Source organism: Aedes albopictus, chromosome 2 (genome assembly GCF_035046485.1).
Source record: "Aedes albopictus strain Foshan chromosome 2, AalbF5, whole genome shotgun sequence".
NCBI classification, from domain to species: Eukaryota; Metazoa; Arthropoda; class Insecta; order Diptera; family Culicidae; genus Aedes; species Aedes albopictus.
Window position 1 is genome coordinate 289,385,104 of NC_085137.1, and position 16,911 is coordinate 289,402,014.

The 16,911-nt window shown below is 40.6% G+C and overlaps 1 protein-coding gene across 9 annotated transcripts in view; it reads left to right on the forward strand.

Annotated features, from left to right (window-relative positions):
- Positions 1 to 16,911, forward strand: part of LOC109411098 (G protein alpha o subunit) — a 289,726-nt gene that overhangs the window by 73,768 nt on the left and 199,047 nt on the right. For all 9 annotated transcript variants that reach the window (XM_062852047.1, XM_062852050.1, XM_062852049.1 and 6 more), the window contains exon 4: positions 15,928 to 16,069. In XM_062852047.1, coding sequence (XP_062708031.1) covers positions 15,928 to 16,069 — 142 coding nt within the window. The remainder of the gene's footprint in view (positions 1 to 15,927; positions 16,070 to 16,911) is intronic.

Here is a 16,911-nt window from a genome sequence, read left to right on the forward strand (position 1 = left end):
TCCATAGCTCTGCGCGGTTGATACTGTCGTATGCCGCTTTGATGTCAATGAACAGGTGATGCGTTGGGACCTGGGTTTCACGGGATTTCTGGAGGATTTGCCGTACGGTGAAGATCTGATCCGTTACACAAGTTTACAGCATTTTTGAACTCGGTAAGCTAATGATCATTTTTGGTGTAGAATCATGCCCTGAGTTCGAAAACGCGAAGGAAAAAAATTACAGTAGAGCGAATTTTTTTCGAATTTCCATACAAGGTTGATGATTTGAAATCGATTTTTGTTCTATTTTTAAGCAAGTCACATATCTCATTCTCCGTTATCAATGCTCCGATTGAGATGATTTTTTTACTGTAACTTGCCTATATATGACATATCAAATAAACGTTAAGAAAGAATTTTTAATTTGTTTTTTCTTATTGAAAAAATACATTTCTTCAAATATTTTTGGAAATTTTGCGAAAATTTGAAGAGATCGTCCCCGTGAATTTCATCAATCTGACGCTAAACCTGCTTTTAGATGTTCGAATGGTATTATATTCAGGTTTTAATTTATGGATAAAGATTTAAAATTGGTTGAACAAAACGCACGATATTTGAATTTTATTATATTCCATATTTCAAAAAGTTGTAAAACTCGATATTAAGATAAAACTCAAAAACTTTTCTACTTAAAAAAATTTGGAAGCACGGTTTCGAAACCCGAGCAGAAGGGAATAACAAAAGCATAAGAAAATGTATTATTTTGGCAATATAACTGAGTAACGAAATCAGTTATTTATATGTTTTTAACATAACATGTTATGTTATAAACTTGCCTGCCATAAGCGGCAAAATAACAAATTGCATAACAAAAAAAATGTTCCTGGAAGACCAATTCAATAACTTGTTTTGTTAGTTTCAATAACAACTTGATAACTGTTAATTTGGTAAATATTTCAATAACAAATTTTGAACTTTAAAAGTTATTGATAATAATGCAAACGCAAATTTAGTTATAATATCGAACGCATAACAAAGTGAGTTATAATAGTATTAATTACGAAAGGAGTGCGAATAAAAAGTCTTGAACATAATATGTTTTGAAATTATAACTGGAATATTCTGCCAGGTCGTGTAGTCAAACGAGCATTCAATAGCGACAATAGCTTGCGTGACGTTATATTCGTTCGGTACACTATAAATTTACGCAAGAACAACCAAGTGTCCACAAGTTTATGGTATCTATGGTCTATAGTCAAATTTCGCGTAAGACTTCGCAACAACTAAAGTACCGTAAAACGGGGTATCATTGATCAGCGGGGTAACATTGATCGGCTTGACCGACCTCATGAAATGCTCAAGCAAGCATTTTACATTGAATCAGTTTCTCCTATCGAATGGTTTATCATAATCTGCTATCATTTAGCTATTAAATGACATGAAATTAATGAAAATTGAATTTCATAAACATTGAAATAAATCGATTTTTCCATAACTGTGTTCCGTATTGCAATGAGATACATTGTCAAACATTCGTGCTTGGCGTGAATACTAGATACAATATGAGGCTCGAAATCACTGTATTACTTCGATATGATATCCTAGAAATGGATTTAATAACCGAAACTTCTATGAAAATGCTACTTTTCAATAAAATATACGATATATTAAAAGCAGGGTCTCAATTCCTCAAGCCATTACCTACATTTAGGCGTTATTCGCGATTTGGAGGATTTTAATCCTAAAATATTTCAAAAAGTACATAACTTGTAAGAATTTGGACAACATATTCGAAATCAGCGACCCCGAATTTAGTAAGAAAGGGTGTTTTCAACAAAAACAAACATTGATCACTGACATGATCAATGTTACCCCAAATCAACAAAATCAAAAATTAGATTTTAAAACCTACTTAAACATGTTTTAAAGTTTTACAATACTTTTTCGAGCAGCTTAACACATACTCAGAGGGCCAGTACTTGTTTTAAAAATATAAAACATTTAACTATTGCTAAAACAAGAGAATTATACAAGAAAGATCGAAAATTCTGATCAATGTTACCCCGGATTACGGTACACAAGTTCGCCTTGAGTTCATGCACAACAGTTAAACGAAATAAGTTTGATTACTGTCAAACGTAACTGGGAAATGATAACTCTGTGAATTTTAAAATTTTCACAAAAGTCAAAACAATAATGACAAACCCAATGCGTGAGAAAGTTCATTCATCAAAAAGATAATGATTTCGGGACAGAAAACGTGAATTTAATTTTTCCTCGCTCATTGCAAATTCTAACACCTACCTTGAACCTCGCTGAACTGTCAAACAAAGTGAGGTTTGATCGAGTGCTTTCAGTATCCTTTATTTGTCACTCAATACGCGGGACAGAAAATCCTGTCATAATTGTCCAAGTACTTATAAAACTCACAAGCTGAGGAGCTGGCTCTGTATGCTCTAAACAACAGAATTCTCGAATGATGTGAATTTCAAAACTTGTTATTGATGTAGGTAGCGATAGCGATCCGGCTAAGGCCGCCACAGTGGTCCAGATATGAAAATACCTGGCAAAAATTGCCAAATCATAGTAGTCTGCTAGTTTTAGCCTATATGAGTGTACTGGATCATGATTTAGTGCTCAAATTCATTTTAAAGGCATTTTCATTTTTTGTCGATTTCTTCGAACAAAATCCGAACAAAATTGATGTTTTTCATTACTAATATATGTTTGGTAGATCTTTTGCCTCTACGAAACCCAAAGAGGTGATGTATCCACGCTACGGTCGCCGTTAAAGATCGAGCAACTTTTAAGGCCCAAGCATTCGTCATCATTTTTGTCTTTCTCGTACAACAAGGTGTACCGAAAGGCTATATGTTCACTCCAAAAACGAAAATTTGATAGAGCCCTCGGAGGGGTCAAGTCTTATATACCAATCGACTCAGCTCGACGAGTTGAGATGATGTCTGTGTGTGTGTGTGTGTGTGTGTGTGTGTGTGTATGTGTGTGTATGTGTGTGTGTCACCTAATTTTTAGATAGTAAATATCAACCGATTTCAACGACCGATGGTTTATTCGACGGGGCATTTTGTCCCATTGTTTCCTATTGAAAATGGTTCGGATCGGTCCAGCCGTTCCGGAGTTATGGTCATTTAAGTGTTCCGGATCGGTACCCCAGGAAAGGGCCAGATATGAAACCGCTACAAACCCATGCATGTGACACATCAAACCGCGGCATTTTCGATAACCTGATGAACGGTTAGCAGGAAAATAGTCTCAGACCATATCTGAACCGGTAGTGTTCCGGAACCGGTTCCGGGTGTCCGGCCGTAAATGGCCAAATATGAAAATGAACCAAACCCTTGCATGCGGCACATCAATCAGCGGCTTTTTCGATAACCTGATGAACAGTAGGCAGAAAAACATTCTCAGACCACATCCGAACCGGGAGTATTCCGGAACCGGTTCCGGGGGGTCCCGACGGAAGTAGCCAAATATAATAGAGAACCAAACCCATGCATGCGACACATCAAACAGCGGCATTTCTGATAACCTGATGAACGGTTAGCCGAAAAACAGTATCAGACCATATCTGAACCAGTAGTGTTCCGGAACTGGTTCCGTGGGGTCCCGACGGAAGAGGCCAAATATAAAAGAGAACCAAACCCATGCATGCGACACATCAAACAGCGCCATTTCCGATAACCTGATGAACGGTTAGCAGGAAAACAGTATCAGACCATATCTGAACCGGTAATGTTCCGGAACCGGTTCCGTGGGGTCCCGACGGAAGTGGCCAAATATAAAAGAGATCCAAACCCATGCATGCGACACATCAAACAGCGGCATTTCCGATAACTTGATGAACGGTTAGCAGGAAAACAGTATCAGACCATATCTGAACCGGTAGTGTTCCGCAGCCAGTTCCGAGGGTCCCGACGGAAGTGGCCAAATATAAAAGAGAACCAAACCCAGGCATGCGACACATCAAACAGTGGCATTTACGATAAACTGATGAACGGTTAGCAGGAAAACAGTATCAGACCATATCCCAACCGGTCCCGACGGAAGTGGCCAAATATAAAAGAGAACCAAACCCATGCATGCGACACATCAAACAGCGGCATTTCCAAGAACCTGATGAACGGTTAGCAGGAAAACAGTATCAGACCATATTTGAACCGGTAGTGTTCCGTAACCGGTTCCGGGGGGTCCCGACGGAAGTGGCCAAATATAAAAGAGAGCCAAACCCATGCATGCGACACATCAAATCACGGTTTTTCCAATACCTTGTTGGCCAGTTATTAAGAAAGTAGGCTCAGGCCACATTGGAGACCAACAGTTGTATTGCGGAACCAGTTCCGGGTGTCTCGTCGGAAATCGCCTTATATAAAAGTGAAACAAACCCATGCATACGACACAGCTTTTTTGAAAACCTAATGAAAGGTTAGCAAGAAACTAGTCTCCGACCATATCTGAACCGGTAGTGTTCCGGAACCGGTTCCGGATGTCCCACCGGAAGTGTCCAAATATAATAGTGAACCAAACCCATGCATGCGACACATCAAACAGCGGCTTTTTCGGTAACCTGTTGAACGGTTCGCAAAAAAATAGTCGCAGACCAAATTTGGGACAACAGGTCCTGTCCGGGAAACGAATTTGGGTGTCTCGTCATAAGTGGTAAAATATGAAAGTAAGCCGAACCTATGCATGCGACACACCAAATCGCGGCTTTTTCAATAACCTAATTGACAGTTTGTCAGCAAAAAGTCTCATACGCACATTTGGGAGAACCGGTAGTGTTGAAGAACAGGTAACGAGTGCCCCGCCGGAAATGGTAAAATATAGAAGTAAACCAAAATCATATATGAGGCCATCCATTAAGTACGTCACGGTCCTAGGGGGAGAGGGGGTTGTAAAAGTGTGACAAGCTATTTTAACCCTCGAGCAGTCGCATCTTCAGACACCCTCAGCGACACTACGCACACGCTTTGTACTACAAGTGAGCTTTTCTCATGGTGCGTGTACTCAGTACACGATGCGACCGCTCCCGGGTTAAGTATAAGAAAAAACCCGTACGAAGAGCAGAGGGGGAGCTTCGAAAATTCCCAATTTCAGCGTGACGCACGCTCCCCATGGAACACATCAATTCGCGGCTTTTTAGGCAGCCTGATAACCAGTTGACAAGAAAATAGCCATATCCATACAATATTTGGGACAACCAGTAGTGCCATGGAATCGGTTCCAGGTGTCCGCCGAAAATGGTCAAACGTAAAATTGAACCGCAGACAGACGTTCTAGCTCGAACAAATTTATTCAAATTTTCTATGTAAATTTTCACTAGCGACACCTAGGCAACCGATTGCCACAGTGCAGTCGCGTACAGTTGACAGTTTGAGAAACCACGTGCTTCCAGCCGCTTACATACCACCCAATTCACCACCCACCGAAAAATAAAATCAAAACAAACACTGTCAAAATCATTCCTACATTTTCGTCACATTCACAAAGATTTTCCAATGTGAGTGAAGTTCATCAAAATGCAGTTTTATTCAAGCAAATCTATGTAAAATAAAAGTATTAATGTGTAAAATATTTTACAATAGTCCTGCGCTAATTTGTGCAAAAGATTTTAGACATTAAATAAAAGCCATTTACTCTGCACAAATTATGTGGAAACATTATTAGCGTGCAACATGTGTGGTCTTTTCCCGCCATCCGGCTGGAAGACGACCGTGGTGACAGTTGTTGGTCGCAACGCACATGTGAGGCAGCGATTGAATATGAACGTCGCTAACGCCATCTGTTCGCTGATTGCCACTTGGCAATTTGTGGCGGCCATGTTTTTTACACAAGCTGCTGAGTCAAACTTGAACGTCTGTCTGCGATTGAACCAAACCCAAGCATGCGGCACTTAAAATAGTGGAATTATAAAGTGAACAAAACCAATGTTAGCAATAAATCAAATGGTGGCTTTTTTGATAGCCTGGTAAACGTTGGGTAAGATTAAAAGTGAAGAAATAGTCAAAGTCTTCATATATGTACAAGAGAATAAAATCGTAACCAAAGTAATCTCATCAAACCACTCCATTTCAAATTCCTGTGGTGTCAATATAAAGCATCAACACTGAATAAAGTTTTTCCAATCTTCTTTTGCGTCTAAAATTACTGTGCACAATTTGGTTCATAAGGAGGTCAAATTTTACATGAATCGTATTAAGCGTATACAGTGTCGGACAAAACAATAAAACCACCGGTCCTATTTCATACAAAATGCCCAAGTTTGACGATATGGTACTCGGTTTCTAGTAAACCGATTTGGCTGAAATTTTGGAAGCCGACTTCGATTTACGGGAATTGTGATTTGTAATAAATTGATTGAGTTCTGTTCACTACTTCCAAAGTTACAGATATACGGTGCGACAAAACTCTGACACCAAATTTTCATCATGGATATTTGTGGCCAATTAAATAAAAATGTCCCCAAGTTTGAATGGCATCCTTAAATTTAGTACTTGTTTATCGATCATCAAGTATCAGATACTCTCATATATCCTTTGATAATGGCAATCTGAAAGTGGTCCTATTATTATGTCGTTTCGTATATCTGTAACTTTTGATGTAGTGAGCAGATCTCACTCAATTAAATACAAATCAAAATTCACGTAGCTCCAGGGCGACTGTCAAAATTTCAGCCAAATCGGTTCACTAGAAACCGAGAATCACATCGTCAAACTTGGCCATTTTGTATGAAAAATGGCTGGTGGTCTTATTGTTTTGTCCGACACTGTAAGTGTTCTCAGGATCGGCTTATGTCGACGTAAAGATCATGATTATATATTCGACGAGAAAGGCGCTATCACCACTAGGTGGATTAATCTGGGTTTTTGGTAATAGAAAAGCAGTTTTTTCGTTGTAAATCAAAACAATGACCACGAAAATGTATTCACTGTATTACATTCCTCATTCAAAATGCAGTGATTCCATTTTCGTTGCAAAAATATTTTATTTGAACGAAAAAACTGCTTTCAAATGTTTGATGATGACGATGATTTCAATGACGAATGGTTCAACGTTAAACCCCTCAACCATTCATCCATCAGCACGAGTCGCCTGACACCTTGGATTTGGGTTACCTGTTTGGTGGACTTTTACCCCCGGAACAGGTGGTCCGTAATCCGTGGTGCTATTCTAATCTGGCAGCTACACGTGCACTGGACTCTTCGCCGAATAATTCGTGTCGTCGACTCGCCCCGATAGTGCTCTCGGATGCGTTGTTGATGGCTGCTTTCACTGTACTCTAGCAGTTCTCTAGAGGGGCCTCATCGAGCTCGCCCTCGTCTGGCAACGCGGCCTCGCGATTCAGCGTGTACCCTGAGGCAACATCCGGAACTCAATTATTGATTGTAATAGAAAGAACGAATAATATTTCATCTCTCAATTTGTCAATGAGTAACACTTGTCATCTTAAGCACAATGTTCAGCTCTTTAAGTAGATTTTGTGGTCGTCACTGATACTGATATTTCCAAGTACTTTGAAAACAATATATGTATTGTGTTGAATTGATTTCCGACACACTACCAATCCTTATCCCCTATCCCCTACTTTCCTTCCTCCTCTTCCGGGTCGATGGTGAAACTGGGACATTTTTATGACGATTGTCCGATTTTCCCTATGGAGCCAGCCTTCTGATGGCTGATACCTGATGAATTGAAGTTCGCACCTCAAACGGCCTTGGAATAAGACTGTTTGGCATTAAAAAAAAAACTAGTATTTATGTATTAATATTGAATCATATCCATAGAGCTTACGCCACAGCCGTTATGGATTCATATTGTTTCAGGATACGAGATAAGCAAAACAGAGTTTTTATCCTTTCAGAAAGTGGAGATGATTTATTATATATAGAAATGGGTCAACACGAAAAGCCTGTCGAACATTCTTTTATTCCAATGAACTGTTTGATATTATAAGGATGTGATAATAAAACTAATGGTCGGTTTTTATTCAAACCAGTTTTATTATACCGACTAATGAATAGAACCAAGGCAAATGTCATGTTGGAAAAGCTTCAAAGGTGTAGAAACGAGGTTAGGGTCATATGAAATCCCAAGTAACGTTTTAAATCAAATGTACTAGTAGAAGTTCTTAGAACTATCGCAAAACCGAAATACAAGGTATCAGGTTTTATGACGATTCTGAAAACTTCTACAAATCTTATCTTTGATCAACAAAATGTTACTTGGGATCAATGCATTTGGCCTTGACTCAAAATATTAAAGAAACTCTGAGATATCGATGCCAAAAGCTGAAGAAAAAACATCAGCGTAGAACTAGTGTGTCCTAACTGGTTTTGGGATCTGCAAGGTTGCAATTTTAATAACCAACCAATATTAGAAACTCGAATTAGTTGCAGGGAATTAGTATGAAAACAAGTATTACTTTTCTGACTTATTATTTCTACCCCCGACCAATATCAAGTTGTTTGTATATTTTTCTAGAAGCTAGAATCATTCGTTAGAATGCTATTGTACTTCTCTTAGTATAGGAATCAACCATGATACGAGTCAAACAAGACGTGATATATATTGAAACGACAATAGAATAATTTTGTGTAATTTATTGTTTTCATGCTGTACATTCAAATACGCATACATATTTCCTTCATTGTCCGTTCAGGACTGTCACCCTGCTTAGTACCATAAACGTGCATAGTACAATCGACTTCGCCGAACAACCATCCTCATAGCACGGTCCCAGTCCCAGCTAAAGAAATGGGTGAAACACGCGATCACGTCAATTTCCACCAAAGTGGGACTGGATGGCTGGTGGTGGTGCACATAAAATTTATTAGCATCTCATCTGTGTACGTTTCACCTCATTTTTTGCCAGGCTCACCTCGAACAATGAGCCCGTCGTCGCGTCGTCGTCACGGAAGTTTATTGATTTCGGTGCGGACTTTCTTCACCTTCCTGTTAAGGGTTTCTTTAACTCTGGATAACAAGACATGAATTATGCACAGGACCTGGGGAAAGGAGCACTAAAAAGGAGTTTAATGATATTTTTGTGTACTGCGGTACTGTACTAATATAGGTACCATTTAACTTGTTAGTGACAGCTCTACTGTTACTGGATTTAACCAGATTGTCTATACAATGCAAATAATTTATTTCATTTGAATCGAAAAATATATACCTTTTTAGCTCCACTTCTCTCAGTTTTATCGAAACATTGTGCATGTATCTATTACTGACTAAAAATAATCAGCTTTTATCATTATTGATTTGCATTTTACTACCAGTCCTTCTGAATCATTATGTTTTAGATTAATTTTCAATATTGGTTTCAATCGTTTATTCAAGATGATTTTTGAGTTTTGCAACTGCTCATTGATCTTCTTGCGAACTACACAACATATCTCAATTATGCTGTATAATATATTATATGCCAAACACAAGTAGCAAATAAACCATTTCAAGGAATGGTTTCATGATGTCGGCAGGTTTTAGTAACCTCCAACCTCCTGTATTGTGGGTCCTTTCGGACTTCATAGAGTTTATTTACTGGTTTATTCGAGTTGTCAATCATTGTTCGTAAATTGTACCAACAACAGCTTGTTACTTAACCTTCTGCTAGTATTCGAACATTTTTTTCTCAAGTAGTACCCATCACCTGCTCAAAATAGTACAATAGTACCTTCAAAGATATCTTATTCAATGCTGACGTAGTTCCAATCACCACCAGAGCTAAGTCCTTGTCTGTAGCATTGTACTATATAGAACGCTTACCCACTTGTTAGGGCTCTTCGACCGTCACAGGATCCGGTTATAGTTTCCTTTCTTGCCTCTCTTAATAGACAATGATTCCCTACAACGTACTCTGAAGAACGGCTCTCGGAAGGTGGAGGCAGCAACGGTGAATCGAGTGCAAAGGTGAATAGGCTGTTTGTATGGGCCACCGCTAGAGTCAGTGAATATAAATTTCCCTTTGTTTCCACGAAACGATTATATTTTCTACATTGCACCGGGGGCGCTCCCCTTGCGGTGGAGTAAATGCGGCATTTGCTGGTGTAGATTCCAATTTAAAAAAAAATGTAGAACCACCATGACGTCATGACGCTGCTGTCTGTCAATCGTAAATCGGTCACATTTTTGTCAGATTCCCTGTGGATTACAACTATCAGTGGATGAGTAGTGTAGAGCATACCAAGTTATGATCCATAAAAGCCGGGCAATTCTCTTAGCGTATAATATTGTCTGTGTTTTACAGCAGAATAATGGCAGAACTATCAACTTCATTACCCTCATTATCTTTCATGGTCTATGAAAATTCCTAGGAAAGGGAATTTTTCTATTGAAATTTTCATTCCTGCACTCCGTCCCCCATCTACTGCTGTCTATTTTACTTTTGTCAAACTACAGCGAAAGGTTGAAGTTTCATTGAAAAACTGAATTGATACATACCCAGATAACAATTTGATGCTGTACAAACGTTTCTGCAAATATTTTGAATCAGCCTTCATTTGAACAAAAGCTGGACACAAGAGGTACAATCATTTATTCAGCTCCTAAACATCAAATTTTGGTGACTTTTTTCAACCTTTAGCTGATTTGAGGTTCTTTGAAAGGCTGTTTTAGGGCCTAATATGCGCTTAATCAGTAATTAATAAAATTTATCAATTGTAGAAAAATAAAAACAAAAACGCTTTCGTGATCCTATTTTTACCATTAGCTGCTTCTATTCCCAGAAGAGATATTTCGGAATGTATAATTTGATCTGTGGGAAAACTGGGATTTGAACTCAGACCTCTTGATTTATAGTTACTCACCTTAGCACCTACACTACACACAATCGTATACGTATCCTTGAAAACAAGAGCATTACTTGTTGCATCTGAATACTTAAGAACATAAGTTGAACTAAGCATGTATTAAGGCTGAACAAGCACGAAAACATTTTTGGGTCAGCTGTCAAAAATTATATGATTACAGGCTGAATAACAGATGATTAATTCTGCATGTTAGTGTATGCTTTAAATCTGGTTACACAGATAAATAATATTCTATTCTACTTGGTATTCAGCCATCTACGTATTGCTGATTAAAAAAGTTGAACAAACCATGCTTCAGACCAATATTCAGCAGTCATTGTGTTCAGCCACTGCCTCCAATAACCAGCCACTGTTCAGCTAATCCTCTCACTGTTCAGCATGCATTGTTACTTGGGTATTTAAATTTTGCTATTCTTGGTGTCTTTAAGGATTCACATCTTTTCAATTAACGTCTGTACACATAAATTATCATCGAACTATGGAGAAATTAGGTTTGAATATCATCAGGACAAGCTCAATAATTGCATTCAGAATCTAGCATTGACGATTTCTCAGATTTTTTCCCAGGTTTTGTTGGAAATCCGTCAAGAATAGCCGATGAAGTCTATCGGATATCTGCCAATTTTAATACGCATCTAACATGTAGAAATACTCCAGGCACACTGTAAGCACAGACCGATAATCGGGCGAAACAGCCTGCACGCCGTATCGAATGATAACGGACAGCGATGCGTAAACTTTGCAGCCTCCCGTGGTATGGTAGTCCGAAGCACCTTCTCCCCCCGCAAAGATATCCACAAAGCCACCTGGCGATCACCCGACCATCAAACAGAAAACCAAATCGACCACCTTCTAATCGACGGTAAATTCTTCTCGGATATAACCAATGTCCGCACATACCGCAGTGCGAATATAGATTCGGATCACTACTTAGTCGTTGTATGCATGCGCTCAAAACTTTCGACAGTTATCACCACGCGTCGAAGTCGAACGCCGCGGCTCTACATCGAGCAACTTCGTAACGTAGAAGTGGCTCAAGACTACGCGCAGCAGTTAGCAGTGGCCCTACCAACGGAAGAGCAGCTTGGCGCAGCTATACTTGAAGATGGCTGGAGGGACATCCGATCCGCCATAGGTAGTACGTCAGCTACAGCACTAGGCTTCGCGACTCCGAATCACAGAAACGACTGGTACGACGGCGAATGTGAACAGTTGAAAACGGGAGAATGCAGCATGGGCGAGAATGCTGCAACACCGTACGAGAGCGAATGAGGCACGTTACAGACAGGCGTGGAACAGGCAGAACTCAGTCTTCCGGATAAAGAAGCGCCAGCAGGAAGAACGAGATCGCGAAGCGATGGAAGAGCTGTACCGCGCTAAGGACACACGAAAGTTCTACGAGAAGCTGAACCGCTCGCGCAGAGCCTTTGTGCCACAAGCCGACATGTGCCGAGATAATCACGGGAATATTCTCACGAGCGAGCGTGAGGTGGTCGAGAGGTGGCGGCAGCATTACGATGAGCACCTCAATGGCGACGTTGCAAGTACCGAAGGTGGCGTGGTAACAGATCTTGGAGTATGTGCACAGGACGAAAGACTTCCGGCCCCTGACCTTCGAGAGATTGAGGAGGAATTTGGCCGGTTAAAAAATAACAAAGCCGCTGGAGCAGATTAACTACCAAGCGAGCTTCTCAAATACGGTGGAGGAGCACTGGTGAGAACACTACACTGGGTCATTACCAAGATTTGGAAGGAGGAAGTATTACCGGAGGAATGGAAGGAAGGTACCGTGTGTCCCACTTGTTCATCGATTTCAAATCGGTGTATGATACAATCGATCGAGAACGGCTATGGCAGATTATGCACGAATACGGATTCCCGGATAAACTGATACGATTGATCAAGGCGACGATGGATCGAGTGATGTGCGTAGTTCGAGTATCAGGGACACTCTCGATTCCCTTCGAATCTCGCAGAGGGTTACGGCAAAGTGATGGTCTTTCGTGCTTGCTGTTCAACATTGCTTTAGAGGGTGAATTAGGAGAGCGGGGATAAACACGAGTGGGACGATTTTCACGAAGTCCGTTCAGCTGCTTGGTTTCGCCGATGATATTGATATTATTGCTCGTAAATTTGAGACGATGGCGGAAACGTACATCCGACTAAAGAGTGGAGCCAGGCGAATCTGGTTAGTCATTAATACGTCGAAGACAAAGTACATGATGGCAAAGGGCTCCAGGGAGGAATCATCGCGCCCGCCACCCAGAATTTATATCGACGGTGATGAAATCGAGGCGGTTGAAGAACTCATGTACTTGGGCTCACTGGTGACCGACCGCCGACAACGACACCAGCAGAGAAATTCACAGGCGCATTGTGGCAGGAAATCGTGCTTACTTTGGACTCCGCAGAACTCTACGATCGAATAAAGTTCGCCGTAACACGAAGTTAACTACCTACAAAATGCTGATTAGAGCGGTAGTCCTCTATGGGTACGAAACATGAACCCTACTTGCAGAGGACCAACGCGCTTTTGGAGTTTTCGAACGGAAGGTGTTGCGTACCATCTACGACGGAGTGCAGATGGAAGACGGGACTTGGAGAAGGCGAATGAACCGCGAGCTGCATCAGCTGCTGAGAGAACCAACCATCGTCCATACCGCGAAAATCGGGAGGCTACGGACTTCACAATAGCATCACTCGGTATGCCTTGCGCAACCGACGCTGAGCCCTGAGACCACCTATTGGTTGCAACTATACTAGCCACTCCTCGATTACACCCGCCTTGTCCTCTTTAAAATCTCGAACCGTTTGTCGGTTCTTTTGCTGAAACCTGCAGATTTCAGTCAGAACCCCCGTAACCGAGATTGTGTAATTTCTGTCTAAGGTAGCCATGTCCCGATGTGACCTTTGTCAAGTTGAAGATTACTTATTTTTGGTCCCTTTTGATCCAGCTATTTAAGCCATAGGGTCAAATATTTGTCCAAAAATAAACGTCTTGTTTGACTCGATCAAATTTTCAAGTGTCAAACTGATGTTGTTTCTTGAGTTCTCTCCTTGCCAAATATTTGACTCTGTGTACTTCACGCCCTACCTACTAACCTTTGGGTCCACCTTCCATTGAAATTGTTTCACACACGCTGCCTTTTGGTTACTGAAAGTCTCACAGATCACATGATTTGCATCGGCCGAAAATGCAAACAAAGCCTTCTTGATGTGTGGAACAGACGTAGCGCCGACATTGCGTCCAGTTATCACCTCCTAGTCGACGAGTTGCACTGCGCTTTGCTAAGATCCATCGACAGGAGGATGAAATCAGGCGTCCGTCGATTCAACACACGCCGACTTAAAGATGCTGCAGTGAAAAGATTCTTTGTCGAGGTGCTGGAGAACCGTGCTGCAGATTTTCCGGAAGATGCTACGAAGCCCGTGAAAAACGTGCCTGGACAGTTATTGACCGATCTGGCTGAACTATAAACGCTGGTTTGAGAACTTTGGAAACCCTCTTCAAGTGTCAGCCACGCCAGAAACACTTCAGCATGACTTGCCAAGGCAACGGTTCGACGCATCACCGGTGTTACATCGAAGCTTGATCATTTCAGGAGATAGGATTAGCCATCAAAAGATGCGGTATAATTCGTGCATGGTGGCCTCACAATTGGCTCTCCAACATGGTGCTCCATCGTTAATGTCATCAAAACCCGATAGCGTCAAAAATTTGGGTGTGAGTAGGGACTGGTACGACATCTGCAACCAAATGTGTACTTTGTACGTGTAGTATCTACCGGATGGTACCGTACCCGTTGGTAAGCGTGGCCTTCCATTCCTATGTTGAGCTTTCCTAGAACAAAGTCATCCCTAATACGCTTGGTTTGAACTATTATCGAGAAAAAAACATATTCCGAAACCGCAAGAAGAGACCATTTTCCTTCTAGGTAGTTCAATCAAAGAGTTTTTATTATCCATACCGTCTCGAAATCGCGTCGGTCAAACACGCGACATTCAATGTTGAGTGAGTAGCTGTGTCAAACCCATGTCGTCTAGTGCCGGTGATATACCTACCTACCTACCTATATCGCTTCCACTATAGAGGTCGATTGAATTACTCATTGTGGTTTAAGTATTAAATTTTCTCCGTTATGCTCTTGTTGGATTTTCTTCTTTGTTTTACGCTTTTCGGCATGGAAGTACCTATGTGTATAAATATATTGTTGTCGGTGGGTGCTTTCCGCCATTTCTGTCCACGCTATTTTCCGGTTATCCTTTTTGCGATATGGCAAGCCTTTAGCTTCTACCGGTTGCATTTTTCACAGCCCGTTTAGTTCATTTCCGTTGTGGAGCTATTCTAGGGTTGTCTATCGATGGCAATTTAGTAGGTGGTTATCTGGGCCCTGTGCATCGTCGGGGTTATTTTTGTAGCTTGTCAGAAGGATATGACTATGGTAGCAGTTATATTATGGTACTGTTGCTTGGGGCATTCTAATAAATACACATTTACTGTGCACTGACTATTTTTAGTATATGGAAGTGGATAGTGGTTTTTATGTATGTTTGAATATGATTGCAGTGGAATATTCTAGAACTTAAACGTTGTTTTTCCTTTTAGCTGATTCTATATTGCCTTTGGAACATATCAGTGCTATTATATATGTAACTAGCTGTACCCGGCAAACTTTGTCTTGCCTACTGCGTTTTGACGTTTCAAGTTTCTATCCAAGACCAAGTCCCCGGTCACAAATCGCATGGAAGATCGATTTTCAAAAACTCTCAATTTTTCCATGTTTTTTGCCTCATAAACCTTCCTTAGGTGAAAACTAACAGAACAAAACTAAGACGATCAAAATCGGACCTTCCGTTCGCAAGTTATGCGCGGTCTCACGTATGCCACTGCATTTTTATATATATAGATGTATAGTGATCTAATGAGCATTTCCATAGTTATTAGATGTAGAGTGTTTAATTCTCGTCATTTTATGAATTTCCATGAAATCGTTGCTCCATAATTTCTCTATGATAATAAAAAAATCCTATCTAACATAGTTATAGTCTAAATACCATAATACAAATTTCATGTTCAAGACATTCAAACCCATTATTTTTCCATTTCTGTCAATTTCAGAATCATTCACGAAAGTGGCTTCACGTCAGAGGATTTCAAACAGTATCGACCAGTAGTATATAGCAACACAATCCAATCGTTAGTGGCAATACTGCGAGCGATGCCCAATCTCAGTATTGCGTTTGGAAATAATGAGCGAGAGGTAAGTAAAGTGTTTTTGTTTTCCTATCCTAAGCAGTGAAGTGATGCTCAATGATGAGCCAGTAATTTGACACCCCAGCAACACCGATAAACTGTTTTGCTAGAAGCCGCAAACTCGAAAGGGCTATGCGTCTGTTTATTCTAAGGGCGACGACGACGACGATGAAAATTGATAGTAGCGGCACGATTGACGTGAACTAAAATTCTGCTGTGGTTTGCTAAACCACGAATGATAATTTCATTAGACGCATTTAGATGTTTGATCTTGATGAATGGTATTGGGCAACCGGTTGACACGTGGTTAGCCATTCGTATACGAATATTGATATATTCGATCTTGACAATTGATTTCATATAATATGAATGACTGATGATGATATTGTTTTGCTGAAGTGATGTCTAGTCATATAACATCTTGTAATCGTAATCTTCTAACCGTCGCTCTCATCGGGAACATATACTTGTTGCGAGGATGAACATTTTCCTCAATTCTTCATAAGATCACTAGTTACGCTTGTATACAGATGCGTAATGATTATGTCATTATATCACAATTTATGCAATCCCTCGGAAAGTTTTCAAGCTAATAGCTTGATAGGACATGCATAAGCCTATGTGAGTACGCAACTTAACATAACACAACATGACATAATACTCAAGTCCGCCCCGTACACATCATTTCAACATTGTTGTCAGAAGTGTCAGGTGAGGAGCTGTCAGGCGGCACTCGCAAGGTTAGAAGGGTTTTCACCTCGAAAATTAAGGTCAGTAATGTCAGTAAGTCGGATCCCGGCCAAGCGTTCCGGATAGAAGGGAGCAGGAGGGTGCGAGCATGTGTAGTTC